The 25,584-nt window shown below is 41.5% G+C and overlaps 1 protein-coding gene across 1 annotated transcript; it reads right to left on the bottom strand.

Annotated features, from left to right (window-relative positions):
- Window positions 1–24,386, bottom strand: LOC145414399 (ATP-dependent RNA helicase Ddx1-like). The gene is given in 8 exon segments (XM_080283935.1): window positions 1–114; window positions 1,995–2,234; window positions 3,726–3,846; window positions 4,171–4,188; window positions 4,191–4,277; window positions 5,323–5,459; window positions 7,054–7,203; window positions 24,287–24,386. Coding segments are annotated over 7 exon segments (741 nt in total). The 3' UTR covers window positions 1–114; window positions 1,995–2,106.
- Between the last annotated feature and the right edge of the window lie 1,198 nt (window positions 24,387–25,584).

Here is a 25,584-nt window from a genome sequence, read left to right as displayed (position 1 = left end):
TCTCATCTTAAATGTCAGGACCAACTGCCTAGCCCCGGGCTCCTACGCTCCTCGTGGGGCAACGCAGGACTGGATGACGGATGGATGGATGGTCTTCCCAACACTTGCTAGAAACTGTTGGGAAAAAAAGAAATCTAAAATGTATAACAATATGAGTCACAGTTTAGACTGTATTAACTGTACCTTTGAGTTCCTGCCTCAGTGTTGTTAGTACTACACTGACATGGAACAAATGTAATCAGTATTTAAAGCAAACTTTTCTGCTGTCATACATTTTCTAAACAATACAATATATCACCATTCACAATATTCCCACCTAAAGATGGTATCAGGTGGTAAAAATATTAATCTTTTAAGTATTTAGTGTATATCCTGACTTGCTGTTCAGTACACTTACATAACCTAAATGTTCCTGGGAAAAAACAATAAAATAATAAATTAAAGCCCATATTACCACTTTTGAGGTAGAGGACCCTGAGGCTAGGCTACTGCTGGATTAAATGATATACCTGCATCATATTACTGAAAAACATCCAGTAACCTCTTTGGAATCCAACCTATGGATATCCGTCACTCCAATCAGGCATTCTAAACTCGGCACCACCAGGGTAATGTACCTGGCTCTGCTACAATACTTTCTCCCATATGACACTCAGCTTAACCCCATCAACTTGCATGATGTTCTTTTTTAGTTTATTCTTACTGCTACAATATGATTTCTACTCAACTTAGGAAGGCACTTTATACTGAGGGAGTTCATTAAGGCGAAATAAAATCCATCCACTTCCAAAAGTCTACCTGAAGCTGAATGAAATGGTCAGGAGAGGGCAAAAATAATTTGAAAAAACACCTCTGGACTGAAAGGGTCAATTATCAATACCTTAATAAGTACCAACCCCATTCATGATCATTCATAATTGCCAATAAACGGTGTGTGACAGTAAAAGACCCACTGTTGGAGTACATAATACTACTTATACTTTGTGCGTTATTCTATTCACATTACTCAAGTATGCTACATCCTAGTTTCTAAAGACTGTTTGAAAGTACACTTGTTTGCAAGCACAGTTAATGTATCTTCATTTTATATAAATTCCAATCAACATTACAACAGCTAGACAAACAGAGCAGACTTTACACTATTGTAGTATCCAAGCATATGATACCTAGCTGTGAAAATGCAGCCAGCCACAAGAAGAGTACATCCACAATCCATGTTTGGGAGAATTTATCTGGTAACACAGCCCACAACAGATCAAAGAAACTGAAGAATAGCTAATGAGCTATTTGAGCTTTTTCTCCTAGTACATACAGTACTATTTTTTTTTCCTTTTTTTCTTTAATATAGTTCAAATTCCTGTGGCCAACTATACAAGTTATATAAACTGACTCAAGATCCCCCAAGTGATTTGTTTCATATATTGTATATACCGGTATTGCATATACTGTACATCCTTATTTTTTTAATGTGTCTGATTCTAGGCCTAGGGTTGCATACTAACTGGTCACGGAAATTTTGTCACAGCTCTTCCGTAGAGAGTTACTTTGAATATCACACCTCAATATCCTCTTGTATATTCACTCAACTTGATGTTGTGCTGCCTACTTCTTCCTTAACCTTTACCATTCTTTTTCTGTATCTGCCCTACCCTCGTCCTATTTCTCCCATCTTTCCTGTCACTTTTTATTACTCTTCTTTCCTTTTCAAGTGGCTTTACATTGAGTGAGAGGTTAGACAGAGTCCTGTAAACTAGGAAACTATTTACAATGCTGGGTGGTAACCATATAACCAGCCCATACATGTTCCCTCTGTGTCAACAAGTGGATTGGTGGATGGCTACTGCCCCTCCCATAAAACAATGAACTCAAGGACAAATGGCCACCCCTACAGGATTATGGCATCTGGCTATCGAGAGATACAAATGTGTTAAAGATGGAGTTGATGTCAATATTAAAATGATACAAACAGCACGATAAGATGCAAAATAACTCACAATGACAAAGGTGCTAAGAAGCTTCCTATGCCACTCAAATATGGGTCACAGGTTGATCGGGCATTCCCTGAGGCCCAGCAGTTGTCCTACATGCCACCACCACAATTGGGTCTTAGCGAGTCCATGGGTACTTCTTGCTGTATTGCCTTTTGAGGTAGATCATTTGTGCTTCAGTCTCCAGTTTGGAAAATTCTTGTACAACTGGGGCTAACTGTTCCATGTGCGTCTGGTATGAGGACCCTGTATCAAGAAAGAATGGTTATGTGACTGGCTATCTATAATCATCTACCCTCCTAAGGCCAGGGCTAATTGTTTCACGTGCATCTGGTACAAGAACACTGTAGCATGACAACATGAAGGCCTAATAAGTTCTTTTGTCGTACTATTTTGTCTAGTTTATAAAGGCTCCAACATGCTTGCATGCATTGGCTTACAATAAGCAAGTCCCCAAAACTGTTACCCAATATTACAGATTTATATTTTTTGTATTCTGTCACTCTAATCTGAATGTGAAGTATTTGATTTCTGTATGAGCAGACAGGCATACACATGTAATCTTGAGCACAATTTAAGAATCTTTATTAATATGATCATGGCCAAGTGGAGTAAGTCATCATCATCCTGGCCTTTTTCCCAGCTAAGAATTGGGAGAGGGAGGGTCCAAAAAACGAGGATATGGGAAACAGAAATCTGCATAGGAAGTTTTGGTTAGTAACTTAATTTTTTAAAGATGGTAAAAGCCAATCCCATTTTACCCACTCAGAGGCATTGAGGACAAAGTGCAGGCAAATACAGTCCGGCAAAGTTAGGTGAAAATGATCCAACCTACTTCTCTTGATGACTGAAAAACCTCCAGTCACCTCTTGGGCATAGAACCTATGACAGGCTGTCACTCCAGTTGGGGCACTCTAATCACTAGACCACCAGGCTGCTTACAGTTCACTGCCCTGACTTATTTACATCAGCACATAATGTCATCACTGCTGTTGTTGATCGCACTACAGTTGCATACACCTTTTTATTAATAAGTATGAGAAATATCAGGTACACCCCAACTAAATAAAAGTGTATATCCAAATACTGTAGTTTAATTTTTTCATGTCTCTATAGCTCACTTAGCCTAATCTGACAGAGATCCCTAGCCCTTTTAGCTTAGTTGATGGCCAAATGTAGTCAAACTGTACAGTCAGTTTAATCAGTACCCTACAAGATTCTTTCCTACCTCACCTCATAACCAAGGCTCACCAAATTGTACTTAACCACATGGTATTCAAACTGTGGGAGTTGCCCAGTCCCATCAGGTGAAAAATCTACTACAGTCTCCCAGAAGGTTCAGTATACAATCAACTCCTAAGTACCGAACATCCCAGCATTCAGGCAAAGTGAAAGTAACTTCAGCTGCTGAGGGAAAATGGAATATAACACAATTAAGGTGTAGTGAAAGTTTGAAAGACTGACTAGGACAATGTATGACAGTGAGGTGGAGGATGGAGTGGAGAGGTATACTAATGTGGCTGGTGTGAGTCTGAGGGAGATCAGCCTGATGGTGGACAACAAAGATAACATTAGGGCAATATGTATGTAGCCACTCCATACACAAACAAGACATCTGGTTAGGAATTCATTGATAGACAGATAAACACTCAAGATATATAAACAGACAGATACAGACAGGTAGGCATAGACTGACAGACAGACAGACAAACAAGCAGGGTTAGTTAATCTACTTACCCATCTGAGCACATTTTTCACCATACACAATCTTGCCATCAAATTTGCCAACTGGAACCTTCATTTGTTCGTCTACTTGCTGGATTGGAACTCCAAGGTGCTCTTCAATGTCTGCCAGGTACTGTAAATCAATCAATTAATCTGTCAAGTAACCAATGTCATGATCCCTCTTTAAAGAATCCCCACAGAGGTTGGCCACTGTACAGATGATGTATTTTATGAAGAGGGAGCTAAACCAAATGCCAAAACCAGCTAATTAATATGCCACATCATAAAGCAAAGACGGATCATCATCATCATCACAACCTCTGTTTCTCACCTAGGATGTCACTGAAGAAGTAATTCAATAAATGCTAATAAAAAAAAAATAAAAAATAAACAATCATCTGCAAAAGCTGGTAACCTGAAGGCAAGTAAGTATGGGAGAGGAAGAAATGTGACTGACCTGTGGTTCATTGTAGGCTACCAGGTGCAGCAGCCTCATTCAGTGGTCAGCCTGGTATTGTAGCAGACACAGCCATGGGTAGGACACCATTCTCCATGGTACCACACCTGTCGTGTAATAATGCTTTACGATACAATTGGTATAAGACACAACTGGTTAACATCTCAGTATCCTTTTTATGTTTAAGATACAAATGCTTCAACTGAACTGCTTTAAGACATAAGGTTGAAAATGTAACTGCTTTAAAATACAACTGTTTCAGGATACAACTTCTTACATATGGACTGCTTTAGGATACCCTGTACAGTGGCCTTTCTTGGTTATCAGTCTGGTATTGTCACAACCATGGCCATGATTAGGACACCACTCTCCACTGTACCATACCTGTTGTGCAATAATGCTTTAGAATACGTTTAACCCTTCAGCTGTGAATTATACCATGTACTTTGTATCAACCCCCTAACATAAAGGGTGCTGGGGAGGGACACCTTCACACAGTAGCACTGATATAACTAAGTAGCAGTCATATAAATGTCCCTCAACTCCCACCTTATCCACCAAAGGAGGAGGAGGATGGATTGGAGAAGGGTACCTTCACCCCGCAATCTTCCAGGTCCATGTCCAGAGGAACCTGGGTACAACTGCTGGTAAAAAAAATAACTAGCGTAACTAGTCTCAATTTCTCCAGAACAGAGCTATAGGAGAAATGGCAAGCCCCACTTTGTCAGTGCATCCAACTCTTTTCACTAACATGGTTCAAAATTGCTGTCTTGCCTTCTTCCATGCTGAGTTTAAAGATTAACACCTGAGTACATGTATGGTGTTAGTCATGAAGTGCTAAGGAAAGAATGCAGAACCACAGCGCCGTCTTATTCTGTCATTTAGCTACAAGAAATAAGCTACAAAATTATGAAAATCTGGATTAAGGCTATATTCTAAGTCTTTCGTAATTTATTCTGCAAATAACATCTCAGTATCCTTTTCACGTTACTGATGTAAATTATGTCAGTATTAAAACAGTATAAAGAACATGCACAAGAATGCTGAGGTGTACCTAAAAAGCAAAATACAGTAATCACTAATAAGGAAGACATGCTATGAAGCCTCCCATGCCACCAAGAATATGAAATCAAACCCCACCCCTGGTCTCACCTTCTCTGGTACAGCAGATATAAGAGAAATTGCAAGACCCATACTCTCAGCACGGCCCACTCGTCCAATGTGATGAACATAGTTGCTCTTCTCACCTGGCAGAGTTACGCTGACGATAAATGGTAGACCTCCAACATCTGAAAGTAAAATTGTGCTGGTTACAACTGCACTATACTTCTATCTAACTGTCTATCTTCTCATCCGGGAGAGTTACATTGATGTTGAATGGCAGTCCTCCATCACAGTCAAGTCAGGTGTGAAAGTCTTTACTGTGCTATACTTCTACCAATTTATCTGCCTATATACTTGTCAAGCATACATGTTATCAGTATACTATACATTTATCTATCTATCTACCTATAGCCAGACACCTTAGGGCTGCATTCTCGGCCACACAGGTTTCACAGCACCTCCTCCTGAACAATTTATTTTCCATGCTAAATCTTGACAAGCTCTTGCATGTTATTTAAATCATATAAATACCGACAGTTTGCATCAAGAACATACAAAAGGGTACTGGAGTGAAATGTACAGAATAAATTGTTCAGGTATAAGTGTTACAAAATCTCCCAAGTCACTTAGAAAACAATTTGTAATCCTGGGGGAGCTCCATGAACACAACTCCACCATGTCACCCTGTCCTCTGCCCTCCCTCCACCTACAGTAAATACTTTCACTAATATACCTCTCCACTCCATCCCTCCACCTCATCCTTAGACTCCCGCACTAATTCCACCTCATTCATACACACATCCCTACTCTGCATTTTTCTAACCTACCAAAGATCCTTAACCCCTTTCAGCTCAGTTTATGACCAAAAGCATTCAGATTAGAGGGCTGATTTGACCAGTAACCAACAAAACTCATAATTAAGGCTCAACAAATTTCATGCAACTACAACCCAGTATTCAAGTTGTGAAACTGGTTTAGTTCGGTCAGTAAGAAAGCAAATGAACTATGGGTCACTAATTCCTCTGGCTCCAATATCACTGCAGATGAAAAACTTGCATTCTATTGCTGAATCTGAAGGCTGGACTCTCCCTCAGCAAGCTCTATTGACAGGAATGGAAGTATACAGACAGGAACTTGATAAACTCTGGTAATCTATGCTTTATATACAAGAATGAAGTATTATATCAACTGGTAAACTAGCTTTATTGACAGGAACAAAACTCTACAGAAACACAATCTTGCTTTACAGGCAGGAATGAAACTATAGAAACTGGTTATCTAACTTTACAGATAGGAATGGAACTTCACAGGCAGGAACTTTGTAGAAACTGGTAATGGAGCTATAACAGGTAATCATTCTATAGTTTATGGCAGATTTTGGCGGCTCTGGCGCCAAGCTATTAATGTCCCTCTACTCCCTCTCTAGCCCGCAAGAGAAGGAAGGTGAACTGTAGGAAAGGGGCGCCTTCACCCTACGGTCCATCAGGTTCATGATCAGGAGAGCCTGGGGCCACAACAACCTTTTCATACATAAGCAATCCTAATGTATATCACATGAAGAAGTCTCACTATCTACATTTGTTTGTTTTGCTTCGCTTATCATGGCTCCAGCATGCTTGGATTAACCAGTCTTGGTCACCTAATGGCAGCTCTCCACGCTACTTGATGCAGCTGCCTTATTCAGTTCCTTAACTCTATGACCTTGTCCCAGATATTTTTCACTCTGCCTCTCACAGCTCTACCCCCAACATTCACACTTCTCACTTAACTACAGCCCACCAAATCCTCTGGCAGCAACATCAGTGCAGATGAGGAACTTGACTTTCCTATCTTTAAAACTCTGAAAGTTGGGCTTTCTCTCATTAGGCTTGCGATCACCATGCAAGCACGCGCAGGAGTAAGGGTTGCCTCGGTTGTTGGCACCACCGCCTGCAGTTGACAGATTTAACATTATGGAATCAACATGAGACTGAGCTGGGCGGACTTTCTAACTGCAGGCATCCAATCACTATACAAACACATAGGAGTGCAGATTAACTCAGCTGTTAACTCTACCTCCTGAAATTGGCAAAAGATTAATTTATAGCTAAGGAACTGACAAGGAATCAAGTCAGCTGCAACTGACAGAGGTACAGTAACAAAAATGAAATGACAGGGAAACTGGCAAGGATTGAGATCTTGGAGCTGACAGAAGATCAAGGTGATTGGAACTGATAGGGGACTGAGTTTGGTTGGAACTAATGGGGAATCAAGTTAGCAGGACTTGTGGTCACCATGCAAGCACACACAAACAGGGATTACCTCAGTTGTTGGCACCACCACCTGTATCAGGCAAAGAATTAAAATGAGGCTGAAAAAAATGTTGTGATGCATAAGAAGCGAATAAAATCATCTGGATGCAGCAAGTATGTATGGTACTGGAAAAGGACCCTCTTGACAAATGAGTTGATAGGTCTAATGTAAGCTGAATAAAAAACCAACTGACTGAGGGCACCTACCATAACCTGTTGCTACCTTCAGGTGACTCTACACTAAATGACAGGCCAAATGGCTTCTTGCACCCAACAAAATCATTTACTATGCTGGGCGATAACTATACAGCCAAAAAATAGATCCCTGGTGGTCTAGTGGGTTAAGGTGCAATAGTTACATATATATCCTAAAAGAGTTTCCAGAAGTGGGATGGTTGAGGTTTACTGCTCACATACTTCCACTCGAGGAGGAGCAGCTGGTCACTTTCAACGTAAATATCTGGACTGATTAGCCTAGTACTGGGTCTCTATGCTCCTGATATGGATTTGATGAAGACAATGATGGTGATGATGATGATGATGATGATGATGATGATAAAATAAATTACCATATTTCCCATATGATAAGATGCATTTTTTCCCCAGAAAAATGCACTCAAAACTCCCCTTGCATCTTAGCACTCAAAGATCAAGTTGCAGAAAGGAATCTGCCAGCCCTCACAAACCCCAGTTATGAGATACAAGCACTCACAAACCCCAGTCATGAGATACAAGCACTCATGAACCCGTCATGAGATACATGCACTCATGAACCCCAGTCATGAGATACAAGCACTCACGAACCATAGTCTTGAGATAAAAGCACTCACGAACCCTAGTCAAGAGATATAATCATTCATGAACCCCAGTCATGAAATAAAAACACTCACAAACCCCAGACACGAGATGCAGGCATTCACTAACCCCCAGTAACAAGATACAAAGCACTCACTACAGTCATCGATGCAGACGACCTCACCAATCTTGTCTGCAGTCACTCAGCAGAATACACCCCTCCACGAATGAACAGATTGGCATCGAAGCAGAGAAGACAGGCATACACTGTTCATTTCAAGTTACAAGTAACAGAATATGCTATACAACACAGCAGCAGGGTGGATAAGAGCATGGGCATCATCTGTTCCCTAAAAGTGGTGGGGACGTTGCTAATTTTGACATGCTAAGCGAGCCTATTCAGCAATATTTGGTGCATATTAATCTATCTATCTATTGCCAGATGCCACAATCCCGTAAGGGGTGGCCATTTGACTTTGAGTTATTTGTTTTATGGGGAGGGGCACTAATCCTCCACCAACCCACTTGCTGACACGTAGGGAGCACGTATGGTTTGGTTATATGGTTACCACCCAGTGTAGTAAATGTTAATGCTATATTAAAATGAATATGACATTAAGGGGAAAAAAAAAATTCATCTCAAATCGTAAACAAACTGTCTGGAGTATCCTCAGGTAGTTACCATATATTTTGCTTCATTTATCATTTATTAACTAGACCAAACGGGCCATATAGCACAGTACATAAGACCTTTCACAAAAGAGTATCATTAAAAAAACAGCTTTCCTTGTTTTAATGGCTAATCCAGGATCAATAATTTATAATAGCATACCAAGACTCAACATGCATTCTACAGAACATTTTTGTGACTAGCACCATATTCTAGTGTTAAGCTCAGTACACATATTTAAGATGGAGATGGGATTTTGTAACTACTGTAGTTAAAGTGAACAGAATACCGGTATACGTACAAATTTCTCACTTTTCTTTGCAATTTTCTCCTAACTCAAAATTTGGACTTTTAAAAAATTTGTATCAAGTATATTATCCCCTGTGAGGTGTGAGGACCCAAGGCTTTTATAATCTAAAACAGACTGGCCTTGAATTCCTTCTTCCTTGAATTTAAAAAAGAAAGAAGAAAAAAAAGTGTCCAGCCTACACCCCTAACGCATTACAATAGAAAAACCTCCATTCTCCTCTTGGAGATTCAAACCTGCACGCATGACAAGACCATCATCGTAACTACCCGGTATAGTTCTTTTACAATGACTTGGCCTAGATTTCCGTTCTTTTGCACTTTATTTCAGATACCTAGACGATAGACGAACACACTGCTATGGCTCTGCATCCATTCCACAGCACTTCTTTGTGATTAGCATAATTTTCTAGTGTTAATCTATTGTTACAACTCAGAATTCAAGATGGAGAGATGGCAAGATTGAGCTAAATTAGAGTAAAACCAGTGTAACACCCACAAATCACTAGGACAACACAGTACAGTATTTCCTTCAACGTACTACTTCCTTAAATATAGTACTCCCTGCACCAGAGTACTTCCTTCACCACAGTCTGGTTACAAATACCTTCAATTTTGTCCTGGTAATGCTCCCCTTCTTCACTGACCCTTCACAAAATCAGCAATGAAAAAGTTATGAAGATAAGCCAACGGAAACTAAGAATGGGAATTGTTTAATCCATAATATACTGTTTACTAAATGGCTTGTTGGTCATTTTGCACCATGGCACAGAACTAAATAGCAGATGGATTATGAGATGATATTCCTTCAACTTTATCATTCTCTTTCTGTGTCTGCCCCCTCTCTTCTTTTTTCTTGCATCTTTCCTGTCACTTTTTATTACTCCTCTTTGCTTTTCAGGCGCCTTTACATTGAGTGACAAGCCTAATGGTGTCCTGTAAGCCAGGAAACCATTTACAATGCTGGGTGGTAACCATATAACCAACCCATACACGTTCCCTACGTGTCAACAAGTAGGTTGGTGGAGGGTTAGTGCCCCTCCACGTACAACAACTCAATTACAAACGGCCACCCCTTATGGGATCATGGTGCCTGGCAAATGATAGACACAAAGATGCTTACAAGGCTCCTAAGCACTTTACCAGTGTATACTCCAGCATGTGGCACATTAATTCTCCCTTGTTTAATAATAACATGACTGCAACTTATGTCAGTATTTACCGTAGCATTCACATGTCCATCATCCAATCCCTTGCCGCCCTGTCAGAAGCACTGCGGCTCAGGGAATATTACATGTACAGTATGTGTCTGAAGAGATGGAGGGACAGAGTGGAGGGGTATATGTGAGAGATTTCCCATGTCATTCTATTTCCCATAGTAGGGAGCACCTATTATTTAGGTTACTTTTACCGTTGTCTTCCGTCATTCAGTGTCATTCGTAATTCAGACTAGTCTAACCCGTATCTTGTGGGCACACAAGAGCAACTTCTGTGCTGCCAGAAAAAAATGCTTATTCAACATCCTTAATGTCCCAATCGTGCTAAATAATGGAGGTTACAAAACTCAAAATGTGGCTTGGTTGATGCCTAGTTTGTCAGCAACCACACTATATTTTTCTCCCTATCTCTAATAATCACTTCACCACAGTTTCGTATGCCTATCATAATGCACAGCTGTTCACTACAAATTTCTATATAGCATTACTACACATTTATAGTGATATAACTTACCTAAACTACATGTAACAATAAATAGTAAAAAGAACTTCGCCTCACGCAGTGCACTCTGTGAACAATAAACACTGATTCTGATGATGGGCAGTCATGCTCCACAGAAAATTGTAAATGTGAATGGTAGACTCAATCAAAGTGGTTCAAAATATATGCAAAATACGTGTATATCCCACCTGCATTAATTAAGCAAGTCTAGCCACTCTTGCTCTACAGTATTGTACATATCAGCGTGGTGGTGTACAGTAGGCTTGACTGACATATCACGGATTAAACGGGTACCGTTATGCTCTCGCCATTGTAGATCATTAGAGTAGATAATTAAGGTACACATCATTACCTGCAATGGTACAGTATCCCTTAATCCTTTAACAAAATTCTGGTGTAAATTGGATAAAGTTGACCTTGACCTCTGTCTCTGACCCATTATTTAGAAAAAGGAAGGTTTACTTCTCCGACCGGCAACTATTCCACCAAGTTTTGCTAAAATCAAACGACAACTGATTTAATTTTAACACACACACACACACACACACACACACACACACACACACACACACACACACACAGCACCCACTCCAACTCTGCGAAAGGCGGGTGTAAATATAACGTCATCGAACAGAGGAGGTAAAATGATGATATGGAAGGAATATATTACAGAAAAAATAAAGGAGGATGAGGAGAGGGCAACATTGCCATATATTATTGAATATACAAGTCCAGCAACCGTACGATGACCTTTTTTTTTTTTTTTTTTTTTTTTTTTTTTTGTGGTTTTTATTTATGCCAAGGGGTGAAGTATAGGCTTCATTAATTCATTCATTACTTCTCTGTTTTCTAACTGAGTCATGTGGTAGCAAAATAAATAAATATATTCATATCCATCCATCCATCTACCAATCTGTAGATAGATAGAATAGAATCTCGTGGTACATTGAAACAGCTAGGTTAGCCTTGTTTTCAAACACCAGTTTTGTGACGTTTTCTGTGGTTGGGCGTAAAGAAGAAAATCGTGCCATTCAGGGGATCCTAAAGTTAAACAATATTTATGTGTTCGCTGATTTGGACTTCCGTCACTGCATTTTATGTTGGTGTTATCATCACTGCTTTATTATGCTACACCTTAATGGGTATTTTTAAACATGTGTCAATGACTCTCCTCTTGTATTTTTGTACCCCTCATTGGTTTGTCTTTAGCTGCAACCTTACCCAGTGTGTTGGGCTTGTACTGAATGGTATATAATGATAATAATGATACTACTACTACTACTACTTACTACAAAAACCAAGGAGTATCCAGAGTATGCAACAGCCCCGTCCACCAACTGTTCTAACAGCTGAATATTTTACTTCGCCATGTAACCCTGACCATTGACAGACTACTCTTAACATCAAATTACTTCGCTCTTGTATAACCCTCAACCCTTCCACCAAGTTTGGTCGAAATCAAATCAAAGCTGTCTGAGTTGACTTTGCCCAGTGACCTTTGCCTTTGACCTCTCCCTGTCAGCTGGAGCTTTGGCTGAGTGTTCTCAAAATCGAATCACTTTATCCTTATTTTACCCTGAACCCTTTCGCAAGGTTTAGTCTATATCAGATAAAAGGTTTAAGGTGACCGTGTCATGTGACCTTGACCTTTGACCTATTCTCAAATACAGATGTCAACCTCTTGGGTGATCCTCAACTCAACCACCTGGTTGGATTCTAACGAGATCAAAATTGCTTTTAGTTTGGCTCACACACGCTCTGGTCGAATTTTGACCTTGCCCTGTGAGCTTGGGTCAAAATTGAACCTCCATGTTCTTGCCCGACCCTTGACCCTCCCAAAAATTTTGGTTCGAATTAGATCAAAATTGAACTGACCTTGACCCGTGACCTTGGGTTTGACGATCCTTCTGATTCTGACCTTTGACTGATTGTACTGAAAATGGGATGCCTTTACCCAAGCCTTATCGCATCACTTCCACAAAGTTCGAGCTAAATTGGATAAAAACTTTAAATTGACCTGGCCAAGTAACCTTGACCTTTGACCTATTGTCCTCAAGAATGACAAGTTTTTTCCTTGGCCGTCTCAACGCTTCCACCAAATTTAGAAAAAATCGTATAAAACTTTTCTAGTTATCTTTTTAACAACTGTACAAATGAACAAAAAATTACTGACCTTGTCCAGTGACCTTCCCGTTTGATTGCTTGTTCTCAAAATTGACTCGCTTCATTCTTGCCATTCCCTCAAAAGTTGTCCCAGCTTTGATGAGGGTGAGAGGTGTTTCAATTGAGGGCAGTGCTGCCAGAGGGAGATCGAAAAAGGCCTGGGACGAGGTCATACAGTGTGACCTCTGGGATAAGGGACTGCGTAGACAGGCTGCTAGTGATCGAGCATCATGTAGGGTTGCCAATAAGTAACCAGGGCTGACGCGTGCATGCATGTTGCTGCCTTTATAAACGAAACGAAACGATAGGTGAAATAAGAATGATAATTTTTGTACCATGTATGAATGGATGTATCACTCTGCTATTTTTATTCCTTCTTAGAGTGCTGGATCTTCTACTAAGCGGTAAATAAATAATACGAACAAAAACAAGGCTTCACTACAGGTCATATTCTCCTCTGCTTAACCCCGTCAATCTAGTGACGTCCTCTTCAGTGTGACCAGAGTTTCACAGGACGATTTCATTCAGTATGGGAAAGATGCTTAGAAATGAGGGGGTTAATGAAGGATTTGCCAACCCCGCCCACGTTCCAAAGTCTCCCCAAGGCTGAATAAAAAGCGTCTGGAGCAAGCACGGATATAACAGAAGACAGGTCATCGGTGTGAAGGGTAAAACACTCTCACTGCAGCTGCCATGGGTCATTATTTTACTGCCACCGACACCAGACGATTTTATTCACCGTATCAGTTCTGTGACGTATACTTTATTGCTTTATTCTTGCTGCCTTCAGACGATTTTTATCAACCCTTTCAATCCAGAGACATCATGCTGCTTTACTGCCGCCTCCAGACGATTTTTGCTACATGCTTAAATTCGGGATGGAGTGGAGAGGTATACGAGAGAAGGGGGTGTGAACTGGGAGCAGGGCAGTGAAATGGCGGGGAACAGGGTGACGTGGCGGCGATTTGTTTGTGGTCACCCCGTATAAGGGATTAAGGCGTCTGGCAATAGATAGATAAACAGACAGCTTAAATTCGGTGACGCATTTCACTATACTGCTTTTACAGTAACCTGACCTAAAATTGCCATCTCTCCATCGTGATTGCTAAGTTGTGAAAAGGATTAAAACTAAAATACGATGCTAATCATGAAGAAGTGCCGTAGTACTGGCTTTTTTCCTCAGCTGACATAAGTGAAATAGGCTCCCTAAGGATGAAAATCTAGGCCAAGTTAAGGTGATTGTTCAAGCGAGCGAAGCGAGCGAGAACTCCAAATTAGGACGATAACGTTGATGATGATGATGACGAAGATGATGATGATGATGATGATGATGATAATAATAACAATAATAATAATAATAATAATAATAATAATAATACAGTAATAATAATAATAATGATGATGATAATGATGATGAATATAATGATGATAATGATAATAATAATAATAATAATAATAATAACAATAATAATAATAATATGAAGACGAAAGGAAGAAGAACAATCATCGTACTGAAGGGTTAATCTTGGAACAAAAAACTTTCTTCATTTATGTTTATGTGAGCGTAGATTTGATAACCCTTTACCTGAGGCCCAGGTGTACCCCTATGTGGCAGACACCTTCACATATCACCTGTATATTTGCTGTCAACATTTTTTTTTTCCCCTTTATTCTTTCTATCTTCAGAGAACTTTTATTCATTTCAGCAGGGATTTTTCGATGACGTCACCCACAACCTTCATAATCTCTCAATAATTAAGGAGGTCTTCTACGCTAAATAAAATCGTCCGGGAAGAAAATATTAATCAGTAGCAACCCCTCCTCCAAAACAGTAGCAACCCTCAACCAAAACAGTAGCAACCCCTCGACACACAATCTACCCACACATACACTCTCAGCGCACTTCATCTCACTGTCCGTCTCGCTCAGCTCCAATCCTGCTCACTCTCATACACTCCTAGTTTCTCTCTCTCTCTATTTACATACTTTCACACATTATTTCTTCGTTTCGCTGTCTCCCACTCCTTCTTTCTTCCACCTCACTCATACACTCGCAGTCAGTCTCCTTTCACATACTCTCCATCACCTCCTCCGTCTCCCTTTCCTTGTCCTTTCTTCCAACAAATTCATACTCTCTCCTAATCAGTCACTCTCTCTACTCACATTCTTTCACGCTGTCTCTCTTCATCACGTTCCCTGTCTCCCCCTCCTCTTTCTCCTCCTCTCATCATCCTAACATTAAAGGGAGAGAGGAGGTATGCTCGTTTTACTCTAACCTGACCTAAAATTGCCATCTCTTCAACTTGAATGCCGAGTGGTAACATCAGATAACACTAGAATATGATGCTAGGAACGCAGAGGTGCACTGGAAAGTATTCAGTTTTTGTATTTCCAGTATTTTCTTTGCACGCCATGAGCAACGTGAAATAAGCTGCAAAATAACGAAAATTCAGGCGAAGCTAAAGATGCCTGAAATAAGCTGTAAAATAACGAAAATATAGGTCAAGTTACAAATAGGTGAAATAAGCTGCACAAGGAAGCAAACATGGGCCAATCTTGCGCAAAAAGAGTATCACTGATTAACGTTTTACCCTTCCCCTGCTATTATGTACCCTCCCAACACAAATAAAAGGGAAATTCTCACTGGCTTAGGAATCCTTCGTAATAAGTCTTCCTCACCTATTTATTCTACACATTATACCTTATTATCTCCTTGTATATTATAATTTTTTTTATGCAAAGCAGAAAGAGCCAAAGGCCAGGAGCCCGCATATTGTTCTCTCCATTAAAAAAAAATAAAAACAAGATAACAGAGAGCCATATTCAAGATCCGTTCATTTCGAGATGGATGGAAACACTGCGCTTGAAGAAGTGAAGATCGCAGGCAGTAGGAAATACAGACAGGAGACAGTTCAAATGATGATCTGTTGCATACATGAAAGACTGGAGGTAACGGTTAACTCTTACATTAGACAGCTGGACAGGGAAGGGATGAGAGTTTGCTGCTAGACGGGTGCTATGCACTGGCCGTAATGGTGAAGGGATGCAAGCAGACAGTTAAGAGGAGCAGTGACCTTTGAAGTAGCAACAGAAAAGAGATAAAGATGCAACAGTGTGGCGAAGAGACAGGTTGAAGGGAACCAGTAAGGTGAGGAGAGTTAGTGAGACGAAAAGCCTTAGACTCCACCTTGTTGAGAAAAATAGAATGTGAGGAGCCTCCCCACACATGAAAGTTGCACTCTACGCAGGTTCAAATAAAAATCGTGCATAAAGTCAACAACTGTGAAGGGGCATAGAAGGCACGAAGTCGGCTTTAGGGCACCTTATGTCTTGGAAGCAGAGTTCTATAAGAGAGGTAATGTAATTATTTCAAGATAAATCCCGAGAGAATGAAACCCCAAGTATGTTTAAGGATGATGCAGGATTGAGTTGGATATTGTTTAAAATTCGAGGATACTCCTGTGAAAGTTTTTGTTGGGTTGAAAGATTAAGAGCTGAGTTTTTTGTGCATTGTAAACAACAAGACCGGTTTTACCCCAGTCACATATATGATCCAAGTTAGACATTAGGTGTGCCATAGTCTCATCCTTTGACTGTTGAAGTAACTGCTGAGATGGACGCTGCAAGAAGCGAATGGAAAGGTGAAGAGCGGAATCATCAGATATGAGTGGATAGGGTTAGATGCACGGCTTAGAAAGTCATTGATGAATGAATAGAAGGAAGAGAGTTGGTGATAGGACAGAGCCCTGAGGAACACCACTGATAGCTCCAGGTGAAGAACGATGGCCGTCTACAACAGCAGCTATAGAACGAACAGAAAGGATGCTACAGATGAAGACACAGACAGAAGGGTAGAAACTGTATGAGAGCAGTTTGGAAATTAGCCAGCCTCGAACGAAAGCCTTTGAGATGTCAAGTGCAATGACAAAGCTTTCTCTAAAGCCACGAAAGCAGGATGACCAGGAGTCTGAGACGTAGGTGAGAAGATTGCCAGTGGATTGGCCCTGGTGGAACCCATACTGACGATCAGAAAGAAGGTTTTGATTGGAAAGGTGTTTTAAAATATTTTTGCTAAGCACAGACTAAAATACTTTTGAACTGCAGGATGCTAAAGCAGTTGGGCGATAGACAGAGGTTGGGAATTGACACTCATCTTTAGAACAGGTTGAAGGAGAGCAAACTTCCAGCAAGAAGTTGACAAACAAAGGCGAAAGACTTTACCTCGGCAGGGTGTAAGCACAGGAAGACAATTCTTGAGGACAAAAAGAGTGACCCCATCAGACCCATATGTTTTGAGGTCAGTGATGGCAGAAAATACATCAAATGAAGAAATATTAATGTCAGCCATAAGGAAACCTGGCCTCCATTTGCATATATGGTTACCACCCAACGTAGCACATGGTTTCCTCTTCCAGTCGCTGCATTTTGTTACGCTTTTAACCAACGTATCCACCACTCCTCCGTCCGCCCTGTTGCTTGCAAAAACAAAGAATTCGAGTTGCTTTCTCGGTTCAGTCAACACAATTGGGGACGTGGCAGTAACACGAATACTGCAGGTCATATCCTACTGTGGATGTGATGGAAAGCGTTAGGAGAAGTACACTGAGGTCGTTTGGCCATGTGGAGAGGGTGGAGAGTGAGAGACTAACGAGGAGAGTGTATGAAGTGAGGTGGAGGGGGGTGGGATAGGGAGGGGAGACAGGATGAGATGGAGGGATGGTGTGGAGAGGTGTATGTGAGAGAGATGGGGTGTAAGTTGGGGTGAGGACATCGAAATGGCAGGAGACAGGGCGACATGGAGGCGATTTGTCTGTGGCCACCCCTTACGGGATTAAAGCTGGCTATAGATAGGCAGTATTCTAGGGACGACTGAAACTTAGGTGAGAGAGAGAGAGAGAGAGAGAGAGAGAGAGAGAGAGACTAACAAGCATATTAATACCGAGCAGTTCTACCCCAGTGCCAGAGCCTCTACGAAATATGTGTAAAAAATAAAATAAACACTACCATAGTCAGTCCTAAAAGTGTTATGTACCGCTCCCAGTTGCTATGACAACCCTTTCTTTTTTAATTCCCTCCACCGCCTGCAGAAATTTTGAGCACTATGCACTCCAGCCAGCCGTGGGGTTGGAAAAAGACATCAATGTTGTGTGGTGATCAACGAAACATTATATACAGGTACTGTCCTTTAACGTGAAATCTAGTCCAGTTCTTTCACATAAAACTCTCAAATTATTTCAGTCACACAGAGACAGACAAATGAAGTAAAGAAGTGATGTGGTGTTGATGTGATTGTGATTGAAAGTGTTGAAAAACACAATGAAATGGTTTGGCCACATGCAGAGCACGGAGAATGAGAGACTGACTAGAAGAGTGTATGTGCGTGAGATATAGAGGGAGACGGGGAAGAGAGAAGGACGGATGGAAAGGAGAGATATATGAGAGAAGGGGGTCTGAGATGGAGGGAGGGCAGTCATATGGCAGGGGCAACGTGGAGACGATTTGTTTGTGGCCAACCCTTACAGGAATAAGGCATGTGGCAATAGAAAGATAGACAGATAGACCTGGCGCGGCTGACGGCGTGTACTAAACCATGCATTAATATCCCAACAGGCAGAGTCCGCTTCCACCCACCCACCTACATTTACCTGCCCTATGAACGAACCACACTGAAGGGGAAACACCGTAATTAATTATAATATTCCGGACAGCGCCGCGTTCACTCTCCGAATAATTAACAGCGCGCGTGTAATTAAAACGTCCGGCGAGGATTCGGACGCGGCGCTCGGGTTTGTTGACATTGAGTTCTGGCGGGAAAACACGAGCGTGGAAACCTTATTATAAAACCCAGCCTCTCTCTCTCTCTCTCCCTCTCTCTCTTACTAAATTCACGCGTGCATGATTGGCAGTTCATATGAAATTTTGTAATTAACCAAGTGTTTTTGATATCACGGGGAATGAGCGAACTGTCACAGGTAAATGGAATAGCCAAAATAATTTTGTCTTTGAAATATATCAGGCGTGTGTTTCTGAGCGGAGGCAAACTGTATACAAAATTCCTTTACTTATTAGAAATGGAGGCTGGAGTGACATTTTGTGCATATTCTGCAATTTTATATAAAAATTGCAGAGAGTAATGGAATGGTGCAAGGTAATGAACAGCCCTCCACCGCCATTACGATGTGTTGGCGCAAGAGGGAGAGAGAGAAAAAAGTATTCAATTCATTCACTACGGAGACTTGTTTTGCATTTTCATTTTTGCTGTCTCGAGACAATCTTAATAAGCTTAGCATACACTCTTCAAAATAAAAGAAAGTTATATGTTTAATTACTAGGTGACTTTTTTACAACTTATTTAGAAAGGTTGTGTATAGCATTAATTCCTTGGTGGCATTTTTTATAGAAAGCGAACAATGGCAGGAAAAACAAATTGAACTAAGGGGGGAAACACACCAGCAACGAGCCGGTACATATCTTGCTCGAAATATGACCTTGACCTACTTTCACCAATGTCAAACTCGTAGGAGATTTTCATCTCTACTACACATCTGAATTCTGACGATCTATATTTAATTGAAGTTCCTACTGAACAGAAAATAAAAATCCTCTCACTCTAACGTGGCCAAAAGCTGCCTTCCCTCCGTCTTGAATGCTGAGTTATAACAAACGAGGAATACATGAATACGGTTTCAGTCGCGATGAGTGCAATAGGGCCGTACCGTTGTCTTTTTCTACCACTAAATTAAGTGATATAAGCTGCAAGAGGATGAAAATTTGGGCCACGTCAGAGTAAACGGCGTACAGGCAGATGTACTGGATCTGAACGAGACAAAACTGTTTCAAACTGCCCTTCCCCTCTGCCCTCCACCCCCCCCCTCTCTCTCTCTCTCTCTTTCCCACCGACTCTAAACTCCCCTCCTGATCCCTCTCGGTCTCACCTCCTTATCTCCCTGTCTCTTCCTTTTTTCCCTCCGTTACCCCTACCCACATCCCTATCCTCTACCCTCCCGTCCCTCCCTTATCCCTACCCACTCTCACCCCTTCCCTTACCCCTACCCACTCTCACCCCTTCCCTTACCCCTACCCACTCTCACCCCCTCCCTTACCCCTATCCACTCTCACCCCTTCCCTTACCCCTACCCACTCTCACCCCCTCCCTTACCCCTACCCACTCTCACCCCCTCCCTTACCCCTATCCACTCTCACCCCTTCCCTTACCCCTACCCACTCTCACCCCCTCCCTTACCCCTACCCACTCTCACCCCCTCCCTTACCCCTATCCACTCTCACCCCTACCTCTCTTACTCCTATTAAAATTCCATGACATTATTTCCAGACTGTATGGGAGTCCTTCTCACCATTTCCTGCCGCCTTCAGTTGGAAATTTTGGTGCTCCCGTCCTCTGCTAGTCTTCTGACTCTCTCTCTCTCTCATTTCCCTTTCCTCCTTCCCTCCTCTTCCTCTCTCTCTCATTTCCCTTTCCTCCTTCCCTCCTCTCTCTCTCTCTCATTTCCCTTTCCTCCTTCCCTCCTCTTCCTCTCTCTCTCTCTCTCTCATTTCCCTTTCCTCCTTCCCTCCTCTTCCTCTCTCTCTCTCTCTCTCTCATTTCCCTTTCCTCCTTCCCTCCTCTTCCTCTCTCTCTCTCTCTCATTTCCCTTTCCTCCTTCCCTCCTCTTCCTCTCTCTCTCTCTCCCTCTCTCTCTCTCCCCTTCACTTTCCATATCGCCCCTCCCTCTCCCCTCGCTCTCCCTTCCGTACTGGTCTTATCTTCGTTTATGGCAACATTACTCACACTTTCAAACAAGCTTTCTCTACACTTTAATGCCAAATCGATTCCACAGTGTCTGATTCCGCGGCTTGAGGCTTTAAAGTTTGGAATCGAACCGTGAGAAAGAAAGGAAGTCTCTCTCTCTCTCTCTTTCTCTCTAGTAATAAGCTTAAGACTGACGATGGAGCGTTTTTAATTACAATAGTACTTCGCCAATGGCCATAATTCGGTTTGTATCCTTAAGTTCTTCAGCAGCTACGCATAACTATCTATCACCCTCTCAATCCATCTACCATTGCCAGACACACTGCCTATGTCATGCTACATCGCTCACAAACTCATACCCTATTTTACACAACAATGCTGCAATAAAGACGAAAGTTCCTCCAAGGGGGAAAAAAATGAATGTCTATGTTCGTGTGCGTACGGTGCATCCCCCTCACAGCATGGTGTTTCCTACGTATAAGAAAAAAGCAACGATGGGATATAACTTGGAAGCAAATATACTCAGCATAGTTAATGAAGCTTGCTTTAACTCTCTCTCTCTCTCTCTCTCTCTCTCTCTCTCTCTCTCTCTCAGTAATCTACCCCTAATCGAGCTTCTAGTGGCTGAATTTTCCAAGTGTCGAGTGTAGATAATGTAATTTATGCTGTGTTATCGCCCCCATCGCGCGGGGGGAGGGGAGAGAGAGAGAGAGAGAGAGAGAGAGAGAGAGAGAGAGGGGGGGGGTAAACAGAGGGAAAGAAATTTTAGATTTTTGATTCTGAATAAATATTTCAACGTACAAGGAATCATATGATAAAACATGAAATTTATTGATCTACATTGCGTTTAAGGGACCTGTAACACACTTTGAAAATATTCAGAGATTCTATACTCTTCACTGATACCTCTCCAATGCGGTGATCATTACGAAAGTTTTACCATAATTCAGTAATTATAATTATGTCAGGACTCTTGACAGCTGCATCAGTAATTAAACTCTCTTTGAAATAATACTTATAACATTCATTTACATGGTAAAATACATGGGTTGTTTCTTCCTGTGCATTCAGAGGAAACACGGAACTGCATACCTAATCATGCTATGTGTGTGGTGAGTTTGTGTCAATTCATGTACTCAGCTTCCCTTATTTTATATATATATAGATAGATATATAGATATGTGTGTGTGTGTGTGTGTGTGTGTGTGTGTGTGTGTGTGTGTGTGTGTGTGTGTGTGTGTGTGTGTGTAAGCCCCCTATTTCAGCTCTATTTTGGGGATGGGGCTGACCACCCAGGAATCACTGAGAGGATCATGCTGCCTAAACATCACATTACAACTGAGTGTCCACTATACAACATGCACTAAGATATTACACTCATACCTGCAATCATTTCAGGAATTCTTGGAGTTTTTAATTTCCTGAGGGGGGGGGGGTGACTCCTTAAAAATCATGGATGGAAACTTGTATATAGTGAAAGACCTTCCCAGTAACCAGACCAACTCCCCTGGGATGTCATTCATATCTTTCCGTATTTTTGGTCATTTTTCTTTTGTTTCGCATCACGGGTGAGAGTCCATTGTACAACATGTACTAAGGCACTGAAAGCATATCAACCTTCCTTTCAATATTTCTGAAAATTGTTTATTTGGTGAGAAAATTTAATGTAACTAAAGACCTTTGGAGTAACCAGACGAATTCACCTTGAAAGCTTGAGTCAAATCCTTCTTTTATTTCTCTCTCTGTCTCTCTCTCTCTCTCTCTCTCTCTCTCTCTCTTTTTTTTTTTTTTTTTTTTTTTTTTTTTTTTTTTTTTTTTTAGTGGGCTGAGCCTCACAAGAATCATGGAAAGAGTCATGCTCCCCAAATATCGATGTGCAGTTTCTTCTTTCGCATTTAGGAAAAATATGGAAACTGCAAACCAAGTCCTGACACATGTATGCTGGTGTCGTTGAAATCCATGGCCTGACTTTCCCCTTTTTCTGACCATTCTGAATTTTTGGAAGGGGGCTGATTCCTCCAAAAATCACTGGAGGGTCACGCTTCGCAAATATTGCATAACGGATGGGAATCCTTTGTGCAACATGTACTAGGACATCAACGTCATATCTGTCCTCCTTTTTGTATTTTTGAGAATTTTTAAAAGGTGACGGGGGGAGGGGGGGGGGCTGCCTCCTTAAAAGTCAAGGTTGGCAAATTGTATACAGTGGGAATTATTCTGAGTAACAAGCTTCAATCATTTATATCCCCCATTTCTGATCAGTTTCATTTTGGAGAGGAAGCTGCCACCCCCCCCTCCCCGCCTACCCAGAATCATTAGAGGGTCACGCTTCCTAAATATTATTAAGGATGAGAGTCCTTAGTACAAGATGTGCTATGATATCAAAGTCATATCAGCCCCCCTTCCCCTGTTTTGTATCCATTATAAGTCTCGGAGGGGGCTGACCCCCTTGAATATAACGGTGAAAAAATTTATGCAGTGAAGGACATTCTCAAGCAAGCAGTCGACTTAACGTGAGAAGTTCCATAAGCTCATTTTCCCTTATTTTTTTTGGTTTTTATTTTTAGGAAGGGGGCTGACCCCTCAAAACCACTGAGTGGGTCACAGTCCCCAAATATCGCCTCACGGATAAGACTCCATTGTACAACATATACTGTGACATCAAAACCACACTACCCTCCTTTTTTTCATCCTCTCTGAGACTATTTAATTTGACGATGGGGTTAAAGAATACACACACACACACACACACACACACACACACACACACACACACACACACACACAGCTTGAGGGAATCACTATGGTGTAGGGCACACTGCCGAAAATATTACCATTTTGCTTCACAGGACTGATGGTAAATATTACGGTTGGGTCCAGTAGGGTTGAGAGTCACACTAAAATTAGCCTTGTTTAACTGCTTATATCTGAAGTAAAGACAGCAATACTCCTGTCTATTGGTGTGACGTCATGTCCCTCCCTAGAAACCCGCTGATTATCTTATCGTACCTGAGATGAAGTCAGGTCTTCCCGAGTTGCCTTTTTTTTTTTATGCGAGGAAGAAGGAACCAAAGGCTGAGGCCGCAAAACGTTCCTTCCAAGAAAAAAGAAAAAACTGTACAAAAGAGCCAAATTCAAGATCCATTCATTTCGGGATACCTGGACACACTGCGTTTTGAAGACTGGAGATCATAGGAAGTAGGAAATACAGACAGAGGGAGACAGTTCTAGAGCTGACCTGTTGCACAAATGAAGGACAGGGAGTAACTGTTAACGCCTGCATTAGAGAGTGATGTGACCTCGCTTTACCTGACCTACCTACAATGACCTCAACGGTGGGCTTATTAACAGGTAGGCCAATGACCGTCCCACTGTCCCTCTTCTCTACCGCTGTCTGAAGGATACTTGGTGCCGTCATTTAAGGCGCTGTTTAACCAAGCTTTCCCTACCCTGTTAAGGTGAAAACTCCTATTATGGGTAAAACTGTAAAAAAAACATAAAAAACTAAGACACCCTTCCCCATACACAGACCCTCCAGTTTAATGTTGATTCCAGTAATTCGGCTAAAGATTAAAGACGCTACATCAGACTTAAGGAGACTGTGTATGGCTTTTCTTGAACTTTCTTATAAGGTCTCTGTACTTCTCATCTACCTCCTGAGAGAGAGAGAGAGAGAGAGAGAGAGAGAGGATAATAGCATAAAGACAAAAGGAAAGGAATGTGAACGCAAATACAGAATATGGCCTGAGAAAAAGAAAAGAAAAACGAAAAGGAAAGAAACACAAAGATATGAGTCTCTGCATACAGGAGGGAGAAAGAGAGAGAGAGAGAGAGAGAGAGAGAGAGAGAGAGAGAGAGATTAAAATGGTGATTGACTCTGGAAGAGAAGAGAAGAGATGAGAAGGGACAAGAAGAGAAGAGAGGGGAAGGGAAGAGAGGAAAAGAGAAGAGAAGGGAAGAGAGGAGAAAGAAAGACAGAAGAAAAAAGAGGAGAGAGGGGAAGAGAGAAGAAAAGAAAAGGGAAAAGGGGAGATAAATAAAGAAGAAAAGAGAAGAAAAAAAAGACAGAAAAAGAATGAGGAGGAAAGCCAAGGGGAGGCTGGAAAATGTGTGAGACTGGAACAAAGGAGAATGAAAAAAGAGAGGAAGAGATGAAAGGAGAGGAGAGAAATAGAAATGAAGGAAGAGAAATAGAAGAGAGGGGACAACACAAAGAGAGAGTACAAAAGGATAGGAGAGAAGATTAATGGAGAAGAGAGGAAAGGAAAGGAGAGGAGAGAAGAAGAGAGAGTACAAGAGGAGAGGAGAAAGGATTAGAGGAGAAGAGGAAAGGAAAGGAGAGGAGAGGAGAGGGGAGAACACAGGAAAACAGGGAGGAGGGGGGAAGGCGACAGGAGAGGAGAGGAGAGGAGGGAAGAGAAGAGGAAAGGAGAATGTGGAAAAAGAGTTAGATTGGAGAGAGGGACTATGATTGCCTCACAAATTGGTCATAGTTAACGAAAGAGGGAGAGCAGAGAGAGGACGATAATAGGAAAGAGGGAAAGAGACAAGAGGGGAAGACCGATGAAGGCAAGGGGAAAGGAGGGAAGGGAGATGAAAGGGAAGGACGAGGAGGA

The sequence above is a fragment of the Coenobita brevimanus genome, chromosome 99 (assembly GCF_032717465.1).
Source record: "Coenobita brevimanus isolate Jiangsu-jjx chromosome 99, ASM3271746v2, whole genome shotgun sequence".
Lineage (NCBI taxonomy): Eukaryota > Metazoa > Arthropoda > Malacostraca > Decapoda > Coenobitidae > Coenobita > Coenobita brevimanus.
The sequence above is the reverse complement of the archived record's forward strand: the minus strand, read 5'-3'. Positions and strand labels throughout refer to the sequence as shown.